At 50.4% G+C, this 20,670-nt stretch overlaps 7 protein-coding genes across 7 annotated transcripts; 5 read left to right on the top strand and 2 right to left on the bottom strand. All coding sequences in view use genetic code 12, as the record gives it.

Moving 5' to 3' along the window:
• Nucleotides 1-129: 129 nt before the first annotated feature.
• On the bottom strand, nucleotides 130-1,728 carry TEC1 (transcription factor TEC1; the record flags this gene model as incomplete). The annotated part of the gene is made up of 1 exon (XM_025480147.1): nucleotides 130-1,728. One exon carries the CDS (start codon nucleotides 1,726-1,728, stop codon nucleotides 130-132), a length of 1,599 nt encoding a protein of 532 aa, XP_025334447.1.
• Nucleotides 1,729-5,650: 3,922 nt separating this feature from the next.
• CXQ87_001611 (uncharacterized protein) lies at nucleotides 5,651-7,855 on the bottom strand (the record flags this gene model as incomplete). The annotated part of the gene is made up of 1 exon (XM_025480146.1): nucleotides 5,651-7,855. One exon carries the CDS (start codon nucleotides 7,853-7,855, stop codon nucleotides 5,651-5,653), a length of 2,205 nt encoding a protein of 734 aa, XP_025334446.1.
• Nucleotides 7,856-9,939: 2,084 nt separating this feature from the next.
• KIS2 (Kis2p) lies at nucleotides 9,940-11,678 on the top strand (the record flags this gene model as incomplete). Its single annotated transcript, XM_025480145.1, has 2 exons — nucleotides 9,940-11,378; nucleotides 11,447-11,678. 2 exons carry the CDS (start codon nucleotides 9,940-9,942, stop codon nucleotides 11,676-11,678), a joined length of 1,671 nt encoding a protein of 556 aa, XP_025334445.1.
• A 68-nt stretch (nucleotides 11,679-11,746) lies between these two features.
• RVS162 (Rvs162p) lies at nucleotides 11,747-12,610 on the top strand (the record flags this gene model as incomplete). Its single annotated transcript, XM_025480144.1, has 1 exon — nucleotides 11,747-12,610. One exon carries the CDS (start codon nucleotides 11,747-11,749, stop codon nucleotides 12,608-12,610), a length of 864 nt encoding a protein of 287 aa, XP_025334444.1.
• A 590-nt stretch (nucleotides 12,611-13,200) lies between these two features.
• On the top strand, nucleotides 13,201-15,519 carry CXQ87_001608 (uncharacterized protein; the record flags this gene model as incomplete). The annotated part of the gene is made up of 1 exon (XM_025480143.1): nucleotides 13,201-15,519. One exon carries the CDS (start codon nucleotides 13,201-13,203, stop codon nucleotides 15,517-15,519), a length of 2,319 nt encoding a protein of 772 aa, XP_025334443.1.
• A 321-nt stretch (nucleotides 15,520-15,840) lies between these two features.
• On the top strand, nucleotides 15,841-16,728 carry CXQ87_001607 (protein-transporting protein; the record flags this gene model as incomplete). The annotated part of the gene is made up of 1 exon (XM_025480142.1): nucleotides 15,841-16,728. The coding sequence occupies one exon, from the start codon at nucleotides 15,841-15,843 to the stop codon at nucleotides 16,726-16,728; it is 888 nt and encodes a 295-aa protein (XP_025334442.1).
• A 1,089-nt stretch (nucleotides 16,729-17,817) lies between these two features.
• RPG1A (translation initiation factor eIF3 subunit a) lies at nucleotides 17,818-20,616 on the top strand (the record flags this gene model as incomplete). The annotated part of the gene is made up of 1 exon (XM_025480141.1): nucleotides 17,818-20,616. The coding sequence occupies one exon, from the start codon at nucleotides 17,818-17,820 to the stop codon at nucleotides 20,614-20,616; it is 2,799 nt and encodes a 932-aa protein (XP_025334441.1).
• Nucleotides 20,617-20,670: the final 54 nt, after the last annotated feature.

The following is a 20,670-nucleotide window of genomic DNA, read 5'->3' as shown; positions in this document are numbered from 1 at the left end:
GGCCACAACCCACTAAATGAAAAGATCGCATAATTGATGCTTTACACGGATGGAACCGTCAAGCATGTTAAAGTCACCACCAAACAATGAAATAAAACACAATATAAATGAAGGAAACTCACTCTTCCCTCATGGGAACTCTGTAGAGGGCGGGAAATAACCGAGCGGGTCCTCACCAGGTAGGTTTCTCACCGATGCCAAATCCACATTTACCGAAGGATGGAAGCCATGGCCAGAAGGAGGCGGCGTGTGGAAATTTGTAGGCGTTTGTGGGAAATATGGAGCCTGGTAAAAACCGGTCATCGGGTCTTGGGGTTCCTGCTTGACAGGAGGTACCTGGTTTGGTGAAAATACGTACTCCTGCTTCACTGGGTTTGGAGGCTGAGTAACGGCATCGCTTAGGTCGATAGGCGTCTGAAGCGAGGGCGGAAGGAAGAGCCTGGATGTGGTGGAAACGGCTTCACCCCACGTTTTAACTTTTGAAAACTCCCAAAGCAAAACAGCCTTTATACGAGTTTTGGGCACTAGACTCGTGGAGCCGTCGTGACGCTCGTAGATGACCTGTTTGACGGTGATGCCCTTGAAGGCAGCGTCCAAGGATGTGGGCTGCTGCAACAACTGGTAGAAAAAGCACTTCCAGAATTTAAGTAGGAATGGCTGGTTGGTGTTGGGAAGGAAGTTGTCCTCGTTGACCTTGAGCACCTCAGTGCCGAAGGAATAGACCAGGGTGAAGCTGCAGAGTCCAGCTTGGGGCACGGTTGCAAATTCAAGCATGTAGTTTGTTTTGAGGTCTCTATCGACGGAAAAATCCATGGGCACGTTGGCCGGGTTGAGAAGACGGATCATGTTATGAAGAATGGGCACGTTTGTGCTGGCGAACTCCTCCAAACCGGGGAATCTCGATGCAAAGTTGGCGTCCTCCTTGAGCGTCAACAGCTTCACGGGCAGGTCGTCCTGGAACGTGAGAACGCTATTACTGCCTGGCATGCCGCTGTCTATGGAGAAGCTGATGTTTCTGATCGACACGAGCTCTGTATTGAGACGCTTTCTCTTGGGCGTAGAGGAAATGCCGGTGGAATGGCGCCTTTCGCCCTTACCGTCAGTGGGCACGACACCGAGGGACTTGTTCAAGTTGATTTTGGCAAAAATCTCCTCGAAACGCTTGTTGTTGAGCTCGGCCTCCTCGTCGGAGCCGAACTGCGGTCCGTCGTTGATCAAGGCTATAAGCTCCTTGCGCAGACCCATGTTCTTTATCACCTGGATATGACTGGACACCTGCTTTCTGGATCTGTACTTGCCTGTTTTGGCCATGATGTAATCCGAGATCAACTCGTTACGGCCACAGGAGCGGCCGCCGATTTTTATCTTGTTGAGGCCCTTTTTCGGCACGATAGCGAGCACCTCTTCAAACGCCTGCTGCACGTCAGAACACCAGATATCCTTCTCTTCGCCGTGGGTCAGAGAGGTGGCGCTGGTGGGCGTGGTGATGTAGGACATGTCAGCGGAGTCGCTTCGAGGCGGGCCGAAGGACGGCACCAGGGAGGTTTCTATGGCAGACGAGCTTGTGGAAACACGCATTCTGGGTTTGGCGTCCACGGCAGAGTCGGCAAACTGGGAGGAGGTGGGCATGCCGTTGCGGACGGACTTGGAGGTCTCGTGGACCTGGAACATTTTTTTGCCCGAGTTGTCGATGCCGATGTCGACAATCATGTGGAGTTTTTTAGTCATGGCGGATGCCAGAGAGGCCGACGGCGGGATGAGGAGGAGCCGGGAGGCTGGATGACGATGATTGGTGGCCGGTGGAATGTGGCCTGAGGATGCGGGAGGGAAGTAGACGGAGTGGGAAAAGAAGAGCGGATATATTTGGAGGATCAGGCTCAGAGAACCAGGTAATGCTGCATTGTTAGTAGGACGGGGGGAAAAAAGCACAGCAGCTTGGAGGCAGCAGGAGCGGAAAAACAGGCAGGTAGGCAGGCAGGCAGGCGGTGTCGACAAGGTCCCAGCTGGAGGGCAGGCGCGCAGTTCAGCGGCTAAAACCAGGCACCAGGCAGGCGGTGGAGGCACTTGACGAATGGCCTGCCAGTGAAGGAAGAGAAAGCAGGAACGGCGCGGGAGGACGCTTGAGCCGGGGGTGACTTGACGAAGCGAGTTGGTGTGCCACAAAGATCTTGTAAAACAGGCAAAAACAAAAAAAAAAAAAAAAAAAAAGGGCTCCCATTCCCGGATTGTACAATCGCATTGTCTCTGCCCTGGGATCCTGGGATCCGGGTCTCCACTGGTGGATCGCTGCCGAGATTGTTGCTGGCACTGCGCAGGGAGGTCGCGGTGCGACTGTGTGGGCCCGATGCCGGGCGCGATGGACTGCACTGGTTGGGTGTTCCTGGCGGTACCTGGCGCGGTGCGTGAGCCAAGACGGGCCCACAAAGACGAAAAGTGGCAGAAAGCGCTGGGAAAGGCCCGACAAGGGAAGGACAGGAAAGGCGGGCGCTTGAAAGAAGCAGCTGCCAAAAGCCGGAAAAACTGCACCCGGCGCTCTTCACATGGCCCGCCGCGAGTCCGCTGCGTCGCAGGTGCAGCTGCGCTCCGGCAAGAGTTATCTTTGCTCGGCGGGCGCCAGCACGCCTGCCGTGTGGCGAGGACATCTGCAAATGAACCTTGGTGCCCCCACCGCGCTCTTGGCGCCCCTAACGGTCTGCCAAAAAACGCCTCCGCGGAGAGCACCACAGGAGCACTTACCATCTGGAGCACTTACCATCTGGAGCAGTTTCCTTCTGGAGCACTTTCCTTCGGAGCACTTTCCTTCTGGAGCACCACTCACCCGGGCTCCAAAAAACACTTCCACCCAGCCTTGGCCTTCAGACAGCCACCCCAGAACCGCCACTCCGCAACCTCCAACATCTTCTGCTCAACAGGTGCCCTGGGTCACCTGGCCACAATACATACCTTTCCTGAGGATCCCACCCAGCGAAACCCTCCCTTTTAAGTCCCCCGTGCGATTTGCTCTTTGTTTACGTCAGAGGCTCACAATGCGCAGCCCGCATTGTGCCCGAGCGGCTACACTTAGCCCGCTGTCGCTCCAGCCTCGCTGCCTGCCTCTGCCCTACTGCCTGCGCCGTCGTTGTTCTCTGGATTTGCCTTGCCTCGGCACTGTCCGCGGCGCATAAGCCAGTGTGACGCTTCGACAAGGGTGGTTTTTCTGGCGGGTTGGCTGCGAAACACACCGCCTTGCGTGGTTCGCTTGCAGAGCCTCCCACGATAGCCGCCCGGCGGCAACCTCGCGGTCGTTGCCGCTGAAACTGGTTTTACACGGAAGCCTCTTGCCTGCAATCGTGCGTGTGCTTTGTGTAACTTGCGTGTGTGGTCTATCGCAGCACTAGCACCGCAGCACCGCAGCAGCAGCAGCATCGGCGTCGCTCGTTCCTTTCCTATCTCGACTCGCGCGGGCCTCTGCTCCCATTATCCACCCAAAGCTCAATGCTTTTTCTAAGAGACCCAGACTTGGGCTCCCTCCCTTGGGCTCCCTCCCTTGGGCTCCCTCCCTTGGGCTCCCTCTTGGCTTACCACCGCTTCAGATCGCGAGCGATCGGTCCGCATCGATCATCCAAACGTATAGCATACGTTGCACAGGTAGGCTGTTGGGCCTCTGTGGCTTGCCTTCTCCTCGCTGTGATTCCGCTTTTCTCTGTTTTCCTGGCTCCTCCTCCTCCACCGCTACGCTGCACCGGCTATACCTACTCGCGCAGAATCGTACACTTGCCTGCTTTGGGAAAACCCAACGGTGCACGCCAGCCGCTTCCCCACAGACCGTCCTGTCAACCTCTGCCGCGGTTTCTGCTTTTCGACATTTTCTACATTTCCCACGTTTTTTGCATCTTGTGCATTTTTTTATTTTTGGCAGCGAACTCGTTCTGCCTTCATAATCTCTTCCCCTGCGGCACCCTGATTTGCACCGCTGCAACCTCCCCACACCGTTCCACGCCTCTCCCATTCATCCCCCCATCCTCTCCTTTCCTCCCGTTGTTCCTTCCCTGCGTCCGCGGGCGCCTTGCTCGTTCTGCCCTGGAAGCCACCCTTCCTTCGCTTTTTTTACCAATTTCTTCCCTGCCTCCCCTTCCCTGCCTCCCCGATCTTCCTCCCGCACAAACCCTGAAGATCGCTGCCTGAGATCGCTCTGATCGCCTGCGTGCCCTGTCGCCCTCCGCCTGGCAACCTATTGTCCCCGGTGTACGCAGGCTGCCTGGCGCCCAATCCGGGTGGCCCACCGAAGCCTTAATTTGGACACACACCGACGAAAATGACAATTTGTCAAACGTTCCAATCTTCTTTCTTTCTCGCCACCTCCATGCTTCGCTCCTCAGCCTGGCGACCGCTGCATTGCTCTGCAAAACCGCCAATGCAGCGTCTCTGGGCCCTGAAGATCCGGGGACACATCCGGACGTAGCTAGTGCGTCTAAGATACACTTTGGTGCATTTGCACCCAACGCATACACTGGCATAACGATCGCATGCACTGGCTAAACAGGGTTTGGTGGAGGTTCGCTTACAGTCCTGGGCTCGGCACCACCGTCTGTTGCCACTTCTTGCCTCGGTGCTTTCTTGTCTTAACCCTTGCTTTGGCAATTGGCCAGTCGCGGGCCCTCCAGCACTATCTCAAAAATCTGCTTTCGCTTCCTATCAGATCTCGCCAGATCTCCATCTCGCGCCGGGCCTGGCCATTGCAAGTTCCGCATTCGGCTACCCTCCTCTACTCGACAATCGTCTTCCTCAGAAACACCGCCTCTACCACCGCCTCTACCACTGCAACGGCCGCCAGGGTGCGGTCGATCAAACACGGTCGTAAATGCACTCGCCTCGCTGGATACCTTCGCTGGTCCAAGCCCTGATTCATGATCCACAGCTACGTCCTGCTATCCTCACCTTGGCACCGTGGAAAAATTTCTCTTCTCTGCACCTGCCCCGCTGCCCAGAGAAGTCAAACATTCCCGCTCGGTTTGCAGCCAAGAGGGCTGAGGTGCTGCCGGGACACTTGATCACGGGCTCCTTGATTTAAGGTTTGTTTGAATGTGCTTTGTTACCTTTGCTGCCTCACATGTTCTTGTGTTATTTGCTTCGATCTGTTTTAAGCGTGCTCACTGGTGGTCCCGATAAAGCAGGGCCCTCTCGAAGATCTCGCGCTGCGTTGACTAATCCATGCTGCTCTAGATTGTCTGACTCGGGGTACGTCGGCTACCTGGAACTGCTTCCACAATTTATTTTTCACAGTATGGAAATATTTTCTCTCGCCAATGCACCCTGCCTAGGCTATCTTCGGTCGGCATATTAAGCTTTAAGGTTGGAAAGCCCACATTGCCGCAGTGCGTAGGAAGCTCCCGGGCTTATTGACTGAGACACAGGCTTATCGCTTTGCTGTAAACAGTAAGGAATACGAACCCTGCCATGGAACATTCCTAGAGAACCCTCCTGTCGCTGGGTGCCCCCCAGTGAAGCGATCGGTCATTGCAATTTGAAAAATTCCAGACGCTCAGATCACAATCTATGTGCGATCCCACAGCCCTCCAATTATGCTAATGATTTAGGCTTCTAGCCGCAGACTCGCTTCATACATGCTTGACGCCTAATCCCGTTTTTGGTCTATCGTGCTAAACCGTAGTCAGGCTTTCAAAAATGCCTTGAACGCTGTCTTGTTTGCCGGCTCCTCCGTGACGTCCTCAACCTCACTCAAGCCCTCTTCAGAAAGCACGGCGCCAGCGTCGTGCTCCTTCAATCGAAGTTCACCGCCCTTCACTTCAACAAACGGAATTTTACTCAAATCCACCGCCGCCGCAGCCTCAAATTCTCCACGGTGGCTCTGCCAGTATGCCAGCCATTTTGCCGCTGCTCTCCCCAACGCTCCTCCTGCTCTCACGTCCACCAACGCCGCTACGTCTGCCGAGATCTCCTCTACAGTAGTGTACTCGAATCGCCTTGTCTTGCGCAAGACATCGGCAAAGCTGGGCCCTTCGCGCGGCTTGTAATTAGTCAAGGCCCTCGTGGGATCAAGCTTTTCAGACATCAAGGCCAAGTGTTTCGCAGCCAATGTGCACAAAGGAAAGTAGGCGGCGTCGTACGCCGACAAGCCCAAAAGCAGACGTTCAAGTGCCAATTGTTGTCGGCGTTGTGTAAGCAGTGCCATTTCGGTAATCTTGGCCAAATCCCCTACCAAAGTGTGGCCAAACTCGATCTTCTCGTGTAGCGACGCAAGCGCCTCCTGGGCGGCTGCAGAGTCGTAAAGCTGTGCTGCCTGGGCTACAAGCATCAGCTTGTGTGCACTGGGACGAACCAAGGGTCCCCTCTTGGCCTCTCGCTTGAGGCACCAGTACTTACACAATTCTGCGCTAGCATGGTGCATGTCTGCAAGTACCTCCAGTCTGGGTACATCGTTTGCATTGCCGAGTCCTCGTAGAAGCGAGTTTTCAGGAATGTCCACCTTCAACGCTAGCAACAATTCATAGATCATTTGAGCAAAGCACTTGGGCGCTATGGGGGTATTGTGCTCCGTCTTCCAGCGAAGAGCACTGAGGCTGTTTTCGTGACGCCTGCGAGAAGCCAAGCGGTGCTTTTCTTCACTCGCGAGTAATCTATCGCGGTAAAACCGACGGGTCTTTGCAATACCGACCACCACTGCTTCAGCGCTCCATTCAGGCGGGCAATGGCGGTGGCAGTATGATGTAAGTGTGGCTTTCAGAGCAAGCGCTCCGTGAACGCCCTTTTCCATTGCCATGTATAGCCCTGCTCTTTTGGCGCAGGTGACATGGTACGCCTGGAAACACAGTCGGTTTGTGCATTGGATGCAAGCGCCCACTCTCTGTTTGCAAATGTAACACACCAATTTCCATCGCGTCTTTGGAACCGCTCCCACGCCCTCAATAGGCTCCATGTAGATTTGGTTGGCGAAATACACCTCTGGAATCCAAAGCGCACAGACAACATGGCTCCACAAGCCATTGTCCAATTGCTTGAAAGCACCCAGGCGAGAAGGACAGAAGCTGCAATCGCTGTGACCTCTGACGAGCATGCAGCGGCGACAGAACCACTGGCCCTCGGGAATAAACGCAATTCCGTAGCACTCTTGATGTACTGCGATGTTGCAACCGTCACAGAAGACGATGGCGTTGCCGTTGTGGCCCTCCAGGTCGTTACACACGGCACAACGCTGCTCCAGAATGGAAGCAGCCCCCGCAATGCCGTCGTCGTTGCCGTACTTGTCAAAACTTTCATCAAGCTCTGCCTCGTCTTCGTCAAGATCACCGCCCATGCCACCCATCCGCACTTCAAGGCGGTGCCATTCCTCTTCAAGCACCGTGATAGCAAGTTCTAGGGCCTCACGCGAGAGGTTAATGCGCGCCGTCAGGCGGCCGTTGCGCCAGTTGAGGAACTGCTCGTCCTGTTCGTCTAGATCGTAGCGAACCTGTCGGCGACTCAAGAACTTTTTGTCAAATTCAAAGGTATTCTTGGGAGGTTCCCTTGAGGCCGCTTTCTGCTTTCCGCTGTCTGCATCCTTCTTCTCTAAGGCCTCGCTGCTGTGATTGTCGCTGGGCCAGTTTTGTCTTAGATAATGGGACCTGACCGGACCAGCTCCACGGGAAGCTCGAAACCCATGCTCTATAAGCGCTTTTGACATTCGAGAAACCGGTGCCTTGCGTTCTCTTCTCACAAATACCGGTCTTGCAAGTGGAAGTGGTGCTGGAGGAGCTGTTTCTGCAGGAGGCTGTTCCACCACCACCACGCCAAGCCGCTGTGTTTCATCAAGATCGCCATATATTTCACGGTAGTCACGCTCTTCACGCGGTCGCGTGTCGTATGTCGCTGCCACCATGGCGTGGTTTGGAGTTTGGATGTAGATGTAGTTGTAGTTGTGGTGTTGATGTTGATGTATGCGCGCGGTATAGGTGAGTTCGATGAGGCTCCGATGGGTGGTCATAGGGTGTGAGGGTGTGGTCGTAGTTTCCTACGATGTTCAAGAAATCCAGTTTGGCGAATTTATGTCCCTCGTTATAAACTTTAACAATTGTTAAATTAAAACGAGACACTCCATAGTGGGTGCTTAAACTGGTGACTACATTATGTAGCGCTGCGACTGAGAGGTCTACAGAGTAGACAGGACCAAAAGTACAGTCTCTGAAAATTCAACTCCATGAAAGTATGCTCCCTGCCCATCCTAGGGCACGTTGACCGTCTTACTCATGGGCGCTTTGATTTGCAAACGCCATTGAGGGGAAGAACAATAGCGAAGTAAATCTTCTAGAACAAAGCACTCAGGGACCCTTTTGATAAATCCGATGAACTCACGAAGCTCGACTTTGATAGACAGCGCGGTCACAAAATGACTGGGCATCCAGTGGGTCGGAAAACCCCGAAAATCCCTCTTTCAACTAGCCCATCATTCTTCCGCCTGGTTTGTAGATCCACCCTTCACATTGCCGCCATTTTTCAAATCTCACGAACCCCCACCAAAATCACGATAATCGGATTTTCCATCAATGGGTATTATTGTGAGGCTCCACGATTTTCGCAGCCAGGCTAATCGTACAGTCGTGAGCCCAAGCTTTTCAACAATCGCAAAGATACGCACACTGACGCCCGCCACAATCAAAAACCCAAAAGCTAGAGATCTGCCTTCGCGTCATTTCTTTTTAGTCTTCAAGATCACCGTTTATTGTATTCCAAAAAAAAGCCGTTCTGTCGATCTCATTGGCCCCTCGGCGCCTCGGGCCTGCAGTACATGCCTCGATTCAGCACACAAAGCTGAGCGCTACTGGAGCACTAATCTTTCAGACATTCAAACTAGCCGGTTTCGGTAGCAGATCGTTGCTGCAGGGCATACCTGTACAATGGTAGTCATCAGAGTCATACAAAATTGACTCATTTCGGGCTGTGTTTAAACCTCCAACAACAAAGAGACAATATTGCATCCTGCTGAAGTTCTAAACCTGTTGCAGCCCGCCTCTCGGTGCTTAGCAGGGTCCTTGTCCATTTCCTGCATGCGCCCCAACATACCACATTGGGAGCCAACATTGAAAAACAAAAAAACAGCCAGCACGGAAATCCGTGCGGCTGCTTTGAACGTCTAAGGCCGATTCGGGCGTTTCATGCCTCAGGTAGTCAGGAACTGTGTACACTAGTAGAAGCTCTAAACCGGCTTCCCACCTCATATCCAGGGTGAACAAATGTACTGCAGGTAGTACCTGCCACTTCGGAGTCAGAGGGACAATCCCATTCTACGCTGGCGTTGCCTTATTTCAAGCAACTTTTTTGTCTTGGGCATTCATTTGATAGAGGAGCTCAGTGTGTTAACTATGTTGAGAGAAACCAGCAATCGAGCTCGTAGGGTCTGTTTTACGGCTCCTGCACAGACTAGCACATACCACTTCAGCCACAATTGCCCGGTCCGAGAGTGAATGATTCATTTATTACTTCGAAGGTTTTTCAGGTTGCTTAACTTTTGACAGTGTAAGATGTTACCCATAGCTATTTGGGAAAGTTGGTCGAACACTTAGACTCACCAGGAACACCTTTAAAAGTATGGTAGTGCTACTCAATTCACAGATGAAGAATACTCTATATATCCTGGCCGTCTATGACATCACAGTCTTGTTTGAAGTGGGATTTGGGCCTCCAGACACCGTCTACGGGTGGTTGGTGGGTCTATACTGCATACACTGTCCAAGTCTATCTTGTGTTCCAAGCATGATAGGTGGCAACGCCCTTCAAAATGTTACTTTGTCGGTCCGGCAGAACACATCCCAACACCTACGGTAGTACCAGCAGCTCGAATATAGGCCCAACAGTGGCATTATATCTTTCGTCCTGCACATAACACACCCACTGGCCCCACGATCGCAGTTGCTAAAAACCCTATCTATCTTGTCCAATACGTCTCACTAGAGTTTTGCCAGAAGAATGGGAAACAACACGTCGTCGACGCGTAAGTCCGCTGCAGCTGTGCGGAATAGCAGCGTACGCAAACTGTCCCAATCGCAGAACAATGCCCATCAAATTCTAGAGGAAGAGTTCAGCGATTTGATTCTTCACGAAGTCAAAAGACAGAAACAAGAACAGGCCTCGTCCAGTGGTCACCTGCACCTGGCCGACGACCTGGAGCCCAACAAGCACTTTACAAACGACTTGATCGAGGACGAGTTTAATGAGTTGAGTGATGGCCTTCTAGGCACTGATAATGGAGATGTCCAGCGAAACATCATTCCAACCAATGAGGGTTCGGACTCGGAGCTGGATGCACTGAACCGGCCCGGATGGCGTCCCAATGCTGTCCAGAACCAAAACCAGTACTACGTGAGGAAAGACCCTAGCGAGGTGAATAGTATAGCCAGCGGATATGAAGGTCTGGGTTACGAGGGACTGGGCAATGAAGGTCTGGTTTTCGAGGGCCTGGATGACGGCGAACGAATGGATGTTGATACTCTGGAGAAGTCTTCGAAAACAGGGGCCAGTGCTAGTGATTTGCTGAAAGTAGACTTCACGAAATTGGCTGCACCAGCTGCCGCACGCTATGGTTTCAGACCTCCACAGCGTCTTGGGGGTACGCAACTGCCTGCGTTCAGCCGTGCAGACTCCATGCAAAGTGTCACCCTGGGAAGGTCTCTGACAAGATCTCCTGCTCATGACCCTTTGGGCCACAACTTCGCTGGCGAATATGGCAACCTGTCCTCGGGTAAGCTTGTTCCTGTGGAGATCAAGTGGGTGAATGCTGCCCGCGAGAACATCAACAAGATCTCCATCATCGGGTCTTTCTCTAATTGGCGTGATGTCATCAAGCTCAAGCCGCTGGCGGCACAGCCCAACGAGTTCTCGGCCACCATCAGTTTGCCCTTGGGTGTGCACAAGTTGCTCTATATCGTCAACAGCGAGTACAGGGTATCTGAATCTTTGCCTACGGCCACGGATCAGGAAGGTATCTTGTTCAATTGGTTCGAAATTTTGGACCCTCAAAGGCTCTTTAATCACTCCCAGAAGAACCAGAGCCGTAATGCTCTGACACCTTATGACGCTAACATCATTCAGGTGGCTGGCCAGCATGACACTTTTGTGATTCAACAGAAGCTGAACCTGTTCCTAGCAAAGGTTTCCAAAGAGGCGAAGGATACGGCCAATTTTGAGCACGTTGAGCACATCGATGAGTCTGATAAATACGAGTCCTATAATGAGCGGCTCTCATTCTTAAACGACCATAGCCACACCGGTGCCTACGAGTACCTGAGCGATATTCCCGAAATGTTTGTCAACTACGATTACTTCAAAAACAAGGCACCCGACTACGAGTTGCCAGAGCCACCTCAGCTCCCAGCGCACCTCAACAATGTGCTTTTGAATAAGATGCTGTCAAATTTTCAGCAAAACCATGCTCATAATATTCCCCAAGTTGGGGTCTGGATCCATCAAACTCCAGTTCCAGCTCTAATCAAGTGGCAAAAAGACCTGCCTTACGTCGTGCCGATAGCTCTTACTATGCTTCCAACGCGGAGGCCTTGCACCAACTGATTCCCAACCACGTGATTCTCAACCATTTGATGACCACGTCCATTCGTAACGACGTGCTCACCGTGGCCTGTATTACTCGTTATTCGGGTAAATTTGTTACGCAAATCATGCACCTGCCCGCTGATACAGACAAGTCATAGAGGTTTCGCAGCCATGTCTCAGGTGTGTCTGAATGGTGATCGTACTGCACACATACGCAACACTCACCATGGGGTCTCCGGAAGCTAACCTTTCCGAGTACAAAACCCATCTTTTATCAATTTGCATCAACTCCACCTACGAAATGTCTTGGTCTGGCTTCAAGAAAGCCATCAATAGAGCAGGCAACCAAGTGTTGCTCAAAGCAGGCCAAATTGACGAAACTGTCGACTTGGAGTTTGACTATGAGGAGAAGCGCTACCGAGCAATGGAAAAGTCATCGGAGAAATTATACAAGGAACTTCGGCGTTATAAGGAAACGCTCGCTTCGTTGTCTACAGCCCAGCTGAATGTCAGTGACGTTCTTGCTGGCTTCTACGGTCAGGATAATGAAGCAGAAAGCATTGCTAAAGAGTACAATGAAGCCACTCGGTCCATTTCGGCGGAGACGCTCGAGGGTTTGGGCCAACCATTTTTGCAGACGGTGCTAAATCCAATTGATCGGTTTAATTCCTACTATGTGGACATGAATGAGGCCATCAAGAAGCGGGCCCACAAAAAATTAGACTACGACTCGCTTCGGAACAAAGTTCGGAAGCTCTCTGACAATCCTGACGCCGAGCCTGCGCTGGAGATCAAATTGAAAGATGCCACAGCTCAACTTGCTCTGGCAGAGGAAGTCTACGAGCGACTCAATGGTCAGTTGAAGTCTGAGCTTCCCAGGTTGATGGACCTCAGGATTTCATACCTCAATCCGCTGTTCGAAGCATTCGTGAAGTTGCAACTACGCTACTTCAGTGAAAACCACAGGCATTTGAATGAGGTACAAAAGCATGTGGACGCCAAGACCCGTGCAGACTTCAAAAGCGGGAAATTGGAAAAGCGGCTCGACGACATCCTTGGGAAGGTGAAGGAGCTCAACATCGCCAGCTAGGGCAGCGTCGCTAGCCACAATGAAACCGGGTACGGAATAATAGATTTCTCACATGACAAGGGGTAGTTTGGTAGGTCATTCCTAGGCTGTAGGAGGTGGAAAAAAGGAATCCGTCGGTGGAGATTGCGAAAGATGATATTCACTAACTATGTGGAGAGCTTCGTCACTCAAGAGATGGAGCATAGGTTGTTGCCATTCCTATTAATCCTACAGCAAATCTTCACATTGTTCCCAAGATTCGAATCTTAGGCATGATCCAATTCAACTCCTCGGCCAAAAAGCGGATTGGCGCTAATTTGATAACTAGCAAATCTAGCATCTACATCATAGTGAAGAGCTTGCGCATTCGCTTCTGAGACGACCATGGGCCAACTTCAAGCACTTTTATAGGTCGGCCCAAAAAAAAAACTCTAATTCCCAAATCTTAAAGAACGAATTACCTAAATCATCAACTCCCCTCTTCCCACCACCTCCTCTTCCCTGTCCCTCCCCGATCCTCACTGAGACACTTCGCGCCATCAACCTCAAGTTCCCCAGCGACCGCTTTCGACTCACTTTTCTTCCCCTTCCCCACACATTTTCATAGAATCATGTTCCGCAAAATACGGGCCCGCCAAGATGCCGGCCCGGTTGCGGTAGCGTTTCCAGAACTGTTTTGGCACTGGTACGCTGACTCCTTCACCCGACTATCAGAAACACCCAAGACGGATGCCTTGCCACATAACCCCAAGAACTACACTAGCAAGCTGCTGGCGGTGGTTCAGATAAAGGGCTACTTCGAATCGCCACCGTCTACACATCAGGTCGTGGCGCTTCTAAAGCTGCCGTTCACAAACGGTGATATTGCTCGTACCTATACGCTTCTCCGCTTTTTCCAACTCAGTGAAAGCGGATTCTTCATAACGAACGATGGCTTTGAGCGTCTGGGTGCTCGAATCGAGTTTGCTGGTGCCGAAAATTGGGAGAACGTCATGTGCTACATGGATGCTCTTTTGTTTCTGATGTTTGCCAACTTGGAGAGCTTTGAGCCTATCTTGTTTTTGCTGAACCAGCACGCCAATCCTATGGTGGACCAGCTCTCTGGTTTGCTCAGAGTCTACGTCAACTTGTTGCGCTCCGGCAACTTGATCACCACCGACATCTCCATGAGGATTTGTGAGTGTCTCATGAAACTCGGATACAATGAAGCCATGAGCCACAGACAGCAAGATGTCGCTCCACTTTTTGAGTTTTTGACAGAAACTCTTCTGATGCCATTGTTGACTTTCAAGGTCGAGATCAAGCACCTGGGCAAGCACGAAAATGATGATACCAAATACTCGAAAGAGCGTATTCTTTTTGTTTCGGTCCCTGACTCCGAGAAGACCGCTACTCCAATCAAACCGGAAGACAAATTCGTCGAAAACCAAACCGACAGCCTGGATGCCATCCTTTTGGAGGAATGCCTCGAGCATTACTTCAACAACTCCATCTCTGTTAAACGTGAGCTTGAACGTCGTGCCACGTTAGACAGCCTTCAAAGGCCTTCGGAAACATTTGAAAGAAAAGAAACACCCGAGAAAAAGGAAGTTCCTGATGCCGACATTGAATTGACGCAAGATCTTCCCACCAACATCTCATTCAGAGCTCGTCACAGCACCCAAGGCTCTTTGAGCAACCTGGTCAAAGCTCGAACTCGCTCGTCAACACTCTCCATATGGTCCATCACTTCTGTTGAATCGAAGCCTAAAGAAGTGATGCTCCCAGCGTGGATGTTATTGCGTCTTTTACCGTTTTACACGGACGACAACACCATAGACAATGCCAATGAGAGCGTTGCACGCAACTCTAAGGAGTTTGTGAACCGCAGGCCAGTACTCCCTATATGTTTGAAGCGATACTCGTTCGATGCCACTGAGCAGCTGGCTAACCGCTCTAACAAGCGTATCATTATACCCCCAGTCATCGAGTTGCCCTCCTTTGTGGCTGACGACGTCGACACAGACACAGGAGGATTCAAACTCATTCTAGAGAGTGCATTGTGCCACAGAGGCACCACCATTGCGTCTGGACATTTTGTATCTGCCGTCAGAAAGAACATCCACGTGAAGGAGGAGACACTAGAGGAGTCACTCAATGCCGAATGGTACTTATTTGACGATATGAAAAAGAAAAAAGTGGTGAAAAAGACATTCAGCGAAATATTCGATACCGAATGGCCTTACATGCTCTTTTACAGGTTGGCGTCATCCTCTGAAAAATCAAGCTCCGTGCTGTCTCTTCGTTCAGGAAGGGACACTGTCAGTCCTGTGGTAGCCCCAAAAGGATCCCGCCTGAAGTACTGGAGCGAGGATGCTTTGACGCCAATTCTTTCCAGAACTGAATCGAAGAGTGACCTAGAGTCAAAAAACGGCACGTCCTCGACGGTCCCCAATTCATTGGAAAGCGCCGTGAAGGCGTCGTTTGGAAGTGATACAAGTACTTCCAGCATACCTATTCCTGATACACTCCCGACTAGTCTGAAGTACACGGACATCCGTCAACGATACCTCTGGTATGTGACTGATGACGAAATGAACTATTACAAGGAGATTCCTCTGGTCTCGAAGACCGGTAGCAGAAATATGAGCATAAGCTTCACACCGCAATTTCGGAGAAACAGTCAATGGAGCGAGAACTCAAATATAAGCGGCCTCGCTTTGGCAGATCTGGCAGCCACCGAGAAGGTCGACATGGAGAAGGTTTACAAGAAACTTGAGAAGTTGAAACCTTCAGAGAATTTAACTGAGGACAGCGAGAACGAAGAGCGCAAGCATAAACACTTTGGTCATTTCCTCCATAGCGAAAAGAAGAGTGGAGCATCGCTCCAGAGAAAAGAACATAAACGCCGGTTGACAGAATACAAGAAAGAGAAATGTGTGATCACATGAGAGGATCTGTCTACTGGATTATATAGCATTAACGGCATTTAATGAGATTATTCGAAAGATAATGTTGATTCTAGAAGTCGCTCAGAATCCAGTCACAGCGTGAGATTATCTGGAGAAGACGACCTCTGCAATACCAGTGAACAATCAGGCTCTGGCTTACATGTAACACGATTGATACGAGAATACATATTATAAACCTATTAAGTATCAATTTTTTAAATCATCCCAACCTTTCTTCTTGGGTGCCCCACACTACTCTCGTCATCGGACTCTATAGTATAGGCATCGCATCGCACTCAGTTCTATATCAATTAAGACAAGATGAGCAAAAGAAAGAACGATGAGGACAGCGACATTGACGTCAGTTCTACTGATGAAAGCGACAATTCTGATGTTGAGGAGCAGCAGGATGAGGTTGTGAATGTTGATTTTGACTACTTTGACTTGAACCCAGACGTGGACTTCCATGCTACCAAAAACTTCCTTCGTCAGCTCTTCGGTGACGATGCCACCAATTTCGACATTTCCTCATTGGCTGATATGATTTTGACGAAAAATTCTGTTGGTACTACCATCAAAACAGAGGGACTCGAAGGAGACCCCTTTGCGCTTCTCTCGGTGATCAATTTGACTGACAACGTCGAAAAGCCTTGCATTAGGGCGGTTGTGGACTACATCCTCGAAAAAACGAAATCGGACAATGAATTCAATCTCATCTTGAGAAAATTGCTCCTTCCGGGAAAGTCGACTAAAGACCAAACCAAACAGCTTAAAGTGGGTTGGATCGTGAGTGAAAGATTGATCAATATGCCCGTCGAAGTTGTGCCTCCAATGTACAAGATGCTTCTGGAAGAGATGGAGAAGGCTGAGGATGCTCACGAGAAGTATGAGTTCGACTACTTCCTTGTTGTGTCGAAGATATATAAGATGGTTGGCTCGACAGCAGATGAGGAAGAGGCAGCGCCAAAGAAGAAGAAAAAGGCCTCCACTGAAGAGGAGTTTGACTACTTTCACTACGAAGACCTTGTTTTGGAGGAGAATGCCAAGTACCATAAACACTACAAGTACACGAATCATCTCCAAGAAACGGACTCTAGAAGGGTGTTTACTGAGTACGGTATTGATCCCCGTTTGAGTCTTCTTTTATTGGACAAGAAGGGTTTGGCTAAGTCAGTGCCTGAATTGGCAGAAAAATTTCCTCCATTTTAATAAATATATCAAAGTTATCGTGAACATGTGGATATTTACGTAAGTTTTGCAAACCTTCCAAAAAGTTAAGATGAGATGAGGTCAAAATAAATTAAAAAGGCTTCCTATAAACAGTCTCGTAGTACTTCGTGCTTTTGATTGGTTATTTTCTAGCATCCTAATGATATTTGGTTGATGTAGATGACATGGGGAAGTGTTTCATTGTCGATGCCTCATCCCGCCAAAGCCCGATTTACAGCCAAAAACCGAATGCACCACAACATTTTATTCTATCAATGTCCCAGTAATAAGAAGTCGTAAGTTTGCATTGAAAATGTTTAGGATAGTTTGAGTATACATTGAAAGTGTTATGAATAGTTTAAAAGGCGACCATTATTAAAGAAGTTCGACTATGGAGGCGTGCTCCCTTGAGACACTTGGTATTTTAAAAAGCGCACGAAACTTAAATATTTGAAATTCAACATATAGTCAGTTAAGACAGAATTTCGTGATCCAACAGGGGAGAGGTTGGGCCCTGAAGCACTAGCCAATGTGCGGCTGGTCCGTTTGCAGCCATTTCGCAACCACACAACTCAGCCTGCTAGCCAGTTGGAAGGACAGAATAAGATGAACCAGAAACGTCATAATCAAAAGAGAAACAGAATCAGTTGGAAATGCTCCTATACATGGGTCTGCCAGATCGTTCAGCTCCTGTGGCAACGCACTCAACCAATCATTTGACTAGTTTCAACCAGCCAGGCGAGCAAAAACACGCTTTGAAAGTCCGGATTAAATTACTTGAAGACAATCCTGTTCAGTAAATGGTTCGCCAATCTGAGCATTGATTGTTGACTTGTTGGTGGTCAGTCTCACATTGTCTACAGCATTCCACTGTGGTAGGCAATGGCATACCATATAACTTTTGCCCACAGAAAATGGATACACGGAACGAAAATCCTCTCAAAAAAATACTTTCGAAACAAATATAGCCATAATATATATTCATCCACCTTATTAACCTAACCACGGCTTCGTCGTCTGAAGTGCGGTCTGCACACGACTGGAAAATTTTAGCCTTCTCGATCTCTGATACTCCATCACAACCAGGCCATGCCACCAGCACACAAAAACCAGGCCTTGAGGCCAGAGAACGTGCTCAAAAGAGCCGAAGACCTTATTGGTGTCGGTCAGAAGGATGCAGCCCTCGAGGTTCTTTACGAGATGATCACCTCCAAGAGAACTAGATACTTGCCAGTGGAGGACTTGGAGCCCATTGGACTTTTGCTTATCGAGTTGGCTGTTCACTTCAGAAAGGGCAAGGTTGCCAAGGATGCCTTGCACCAGTACAAGAAGAACGTGCAGATGCTGGAGAACGGTTTGGAATCTGTTCAAGTCATTGTGAGAAAGTTCATTGAATTGGCTGAGGGTAAGTTGAACGAAGCCCAGGCCAAGGCAGACATCAAGATGGACCAGGAGGACGACGATGATTTGGAAACCTCGCAAACCCCAGAGTCCATTTTGTTGTCAGCTGTGCTGAACACCGATTCTGCTGATAGAACCGAGAGAGAGTTGGTGACCCCATGGTTGAGATTCTTGTGGGAGGCTTACCGTGCCGTTTTGGACATCTTGAGAAACAACTCCAAATTGGAGGTGACCTACTCTGCTATCGTGAACCAGGCGTTCCAGTTCTGCTTGCGTTTCAACAGAAAGGCTGAGTTCAGAAGACTCTGTGAGTTGTTGAGAGCCCACATGCAATGGGTGACTACCAATGCTCCAGGCAAGACTACCGGTACCAACGTGAACGCTGTGGATTTGTCTGACTCTGAGACCGTTCAGCGTTACTTGGAGCAGCGTTTCTCCCAGTTGAACATTTCCGTCAAATTGGAGTTGTGGCAGGAGTCTTTCAGATCCGTTGACGATGTTCACACTTTGATCACCGCTTCTAAGAAGACCCCAAAGCCAGTGATGATGGCTAACTACTACGAAAACTTGGCCAGAATCTTCGCCGTTTCTGACAACACTTTGTTCCACGCCGCTGCATGGAACAAGTTTTTCAACTTGTTCTCGCAGTCTCCTAATGCTACTGACAAAGAGTTGAGCTACTATGCTTCTGTCCTTGTGTTGTCGACCTTGTCGATTCCAACTAAGTCGTTGAACATCAACGAGACCGTTGTTGACGACCAGAAGGCCAAGCACGCAAAATTGACTTCTTTGTTGAACTTGAGTCAGGTGCCCACCAGAGACAGCTTGATCTCTGCCATCGAGAACAAAAACATCTTGAAATTCGTCGACCCTGCTGTCAAGGACTTGTTTGAGATCATGAGTGACACCGAGTTCCACCCATTGACCGCTAAGGACAAGGTTGCTGGCGTTTTCCAGATCATCAAGGACGACAAGGCATACAGCAAGTACATCCCCACTTTGACTGAGGTGGTGGCCATTCGTTCGTTCCAGCAGGTTTCTCAGATCTACGAGGCTGTCAAGTTGGACTTTTTGGTTTCTTTGGGTATCATCGAGGGTACCGACTACACCTTGTCTGAGTTGGAAGTTGAAGACATGATTGTTAACGCCGTGAAGAAGGGCCACTTGTTCTTGACCATTGACCACGAGTCTCAGGTCGTGACCTTCGAGTCCAACCCATTCGAGGACTCTTACACCGACTCCCTTTCGTCCAAATTGCAAGCCACCCCAGCCGAGTTGGTCAGAACTCAATTGTCCAAGTTGGCATCCGTGTTGGCCCAGTCTCGTGACGTTATTGACCCACACTACGAGGCCCGCCAGGAACAGAGACGTGAAGTTGCATTGAAGAACGCCATTTCCGACTTTGTCAGAGAGCAGGAGCTGATTGCCGACAGAGTGAAGGTGTTGGAGGAGCGCAAGAAGATTGCCGAGAAGCAAAGACGTGAGGACGAAGAGAGAGCCGCCAAGGCCAGACAGGAGAAGTTGATTGCCGACCAGAAGGCCGAACAGGAAAGATTGGCCCAGGAGCAGGAGAGAAAGAACTTGGAGCGCTTGGAAAGAGAGAAGAAGGCTATTGCCGACAGCAACAAGAGAAAGATTGCCGAGGAGATCAACGCCAAGGGTATCATCAAGATCGACTTGGACAACTTGGAGAACTTGGACACGGACAAGTTGCGTGCCATGCAGATCGAGCAGTTGAACAAGGACAGAAAGAACTTGGAGGAGAAGATGAAGGTCGTGTTCAAGAAGGCGGACCATCTCGAGAGAGCCTACAGAAAGCACGAGTTGAAGTTCTTGGCCGAGGAGGCTGCCACACAGAAGGAGAGAGACATCAAGGCTCACGAGGAGCTCACTCGCAGCAGAATCGAAAAGGCCCGCAAGGAGCACGAGAACGCCAAGGCATTGAAGGAGCGTTTGAACCGTGTGGTTCCCGACTACTCTACTTTCAAGAAGCAGATCGACGAGCAAAACGCTGCCAAGTTGGCTGAGTTGAGAGAGGAGGCCAAGGCCGCTTTCGAGCAGGCCAAGCGCGAGCGTATTGAGAACGTCAAGCAGCAGAGAATCGAGGAGTTGAGACTCAGAAGAGAACAAGAGCATCATGCCGCCGAGGAGGCCGCTCGTAAGCAGGCCAGAGAGGCCGAGATGGAGAAGTTCCGTGAGGAAATGAGAATTCAGAAGGAAAAGGATGCCGAGTTGGCCCAAAAGAGAGCCGCCATGGAGGCCGAGATGGCCCAACAGGCTCCTTCCGCTGCTCCAAAGACCTATGCTCCACCTCGCCAGGCCGCTGGTCAGCAAGCTTACACCCCACCTCTGCGCCAGGCAAACTACACACCTCCAGTTCGCCAAGCTTCTCCTGCTGCTCCACCTCCAGCAGAGGCTCCTGCTGCCGACAAGCCATTGACGTTTGCCCAGAGAATGAAGTTGAAGAGAGAGGGCAAGCTTGCCTGATAGAATTGTCATATAAGTCATGGAAGATGCATGTGGTGCCGGTGTGATGCATCA

This window comes from Candidozyma duobushaemuli, assembly GCF_002926085.2.
Source record: "Candidozyma duobushaemuli strain B09383 chromosome Unknown B_B09383, whole genome shotgun sequence".
NCBI classification, from domain to species: Eukaryota; Fungi; Ascomycota; class Pichiomycetes; order Serinales; family Metschnikowiaceae; genus Candidozyma; species Candidozyma duobushaemuli.
Note: the sequence above shows the minus strand (reverse complement) of the source record. Positions and strands in the feature narration are given on the sequence as shown.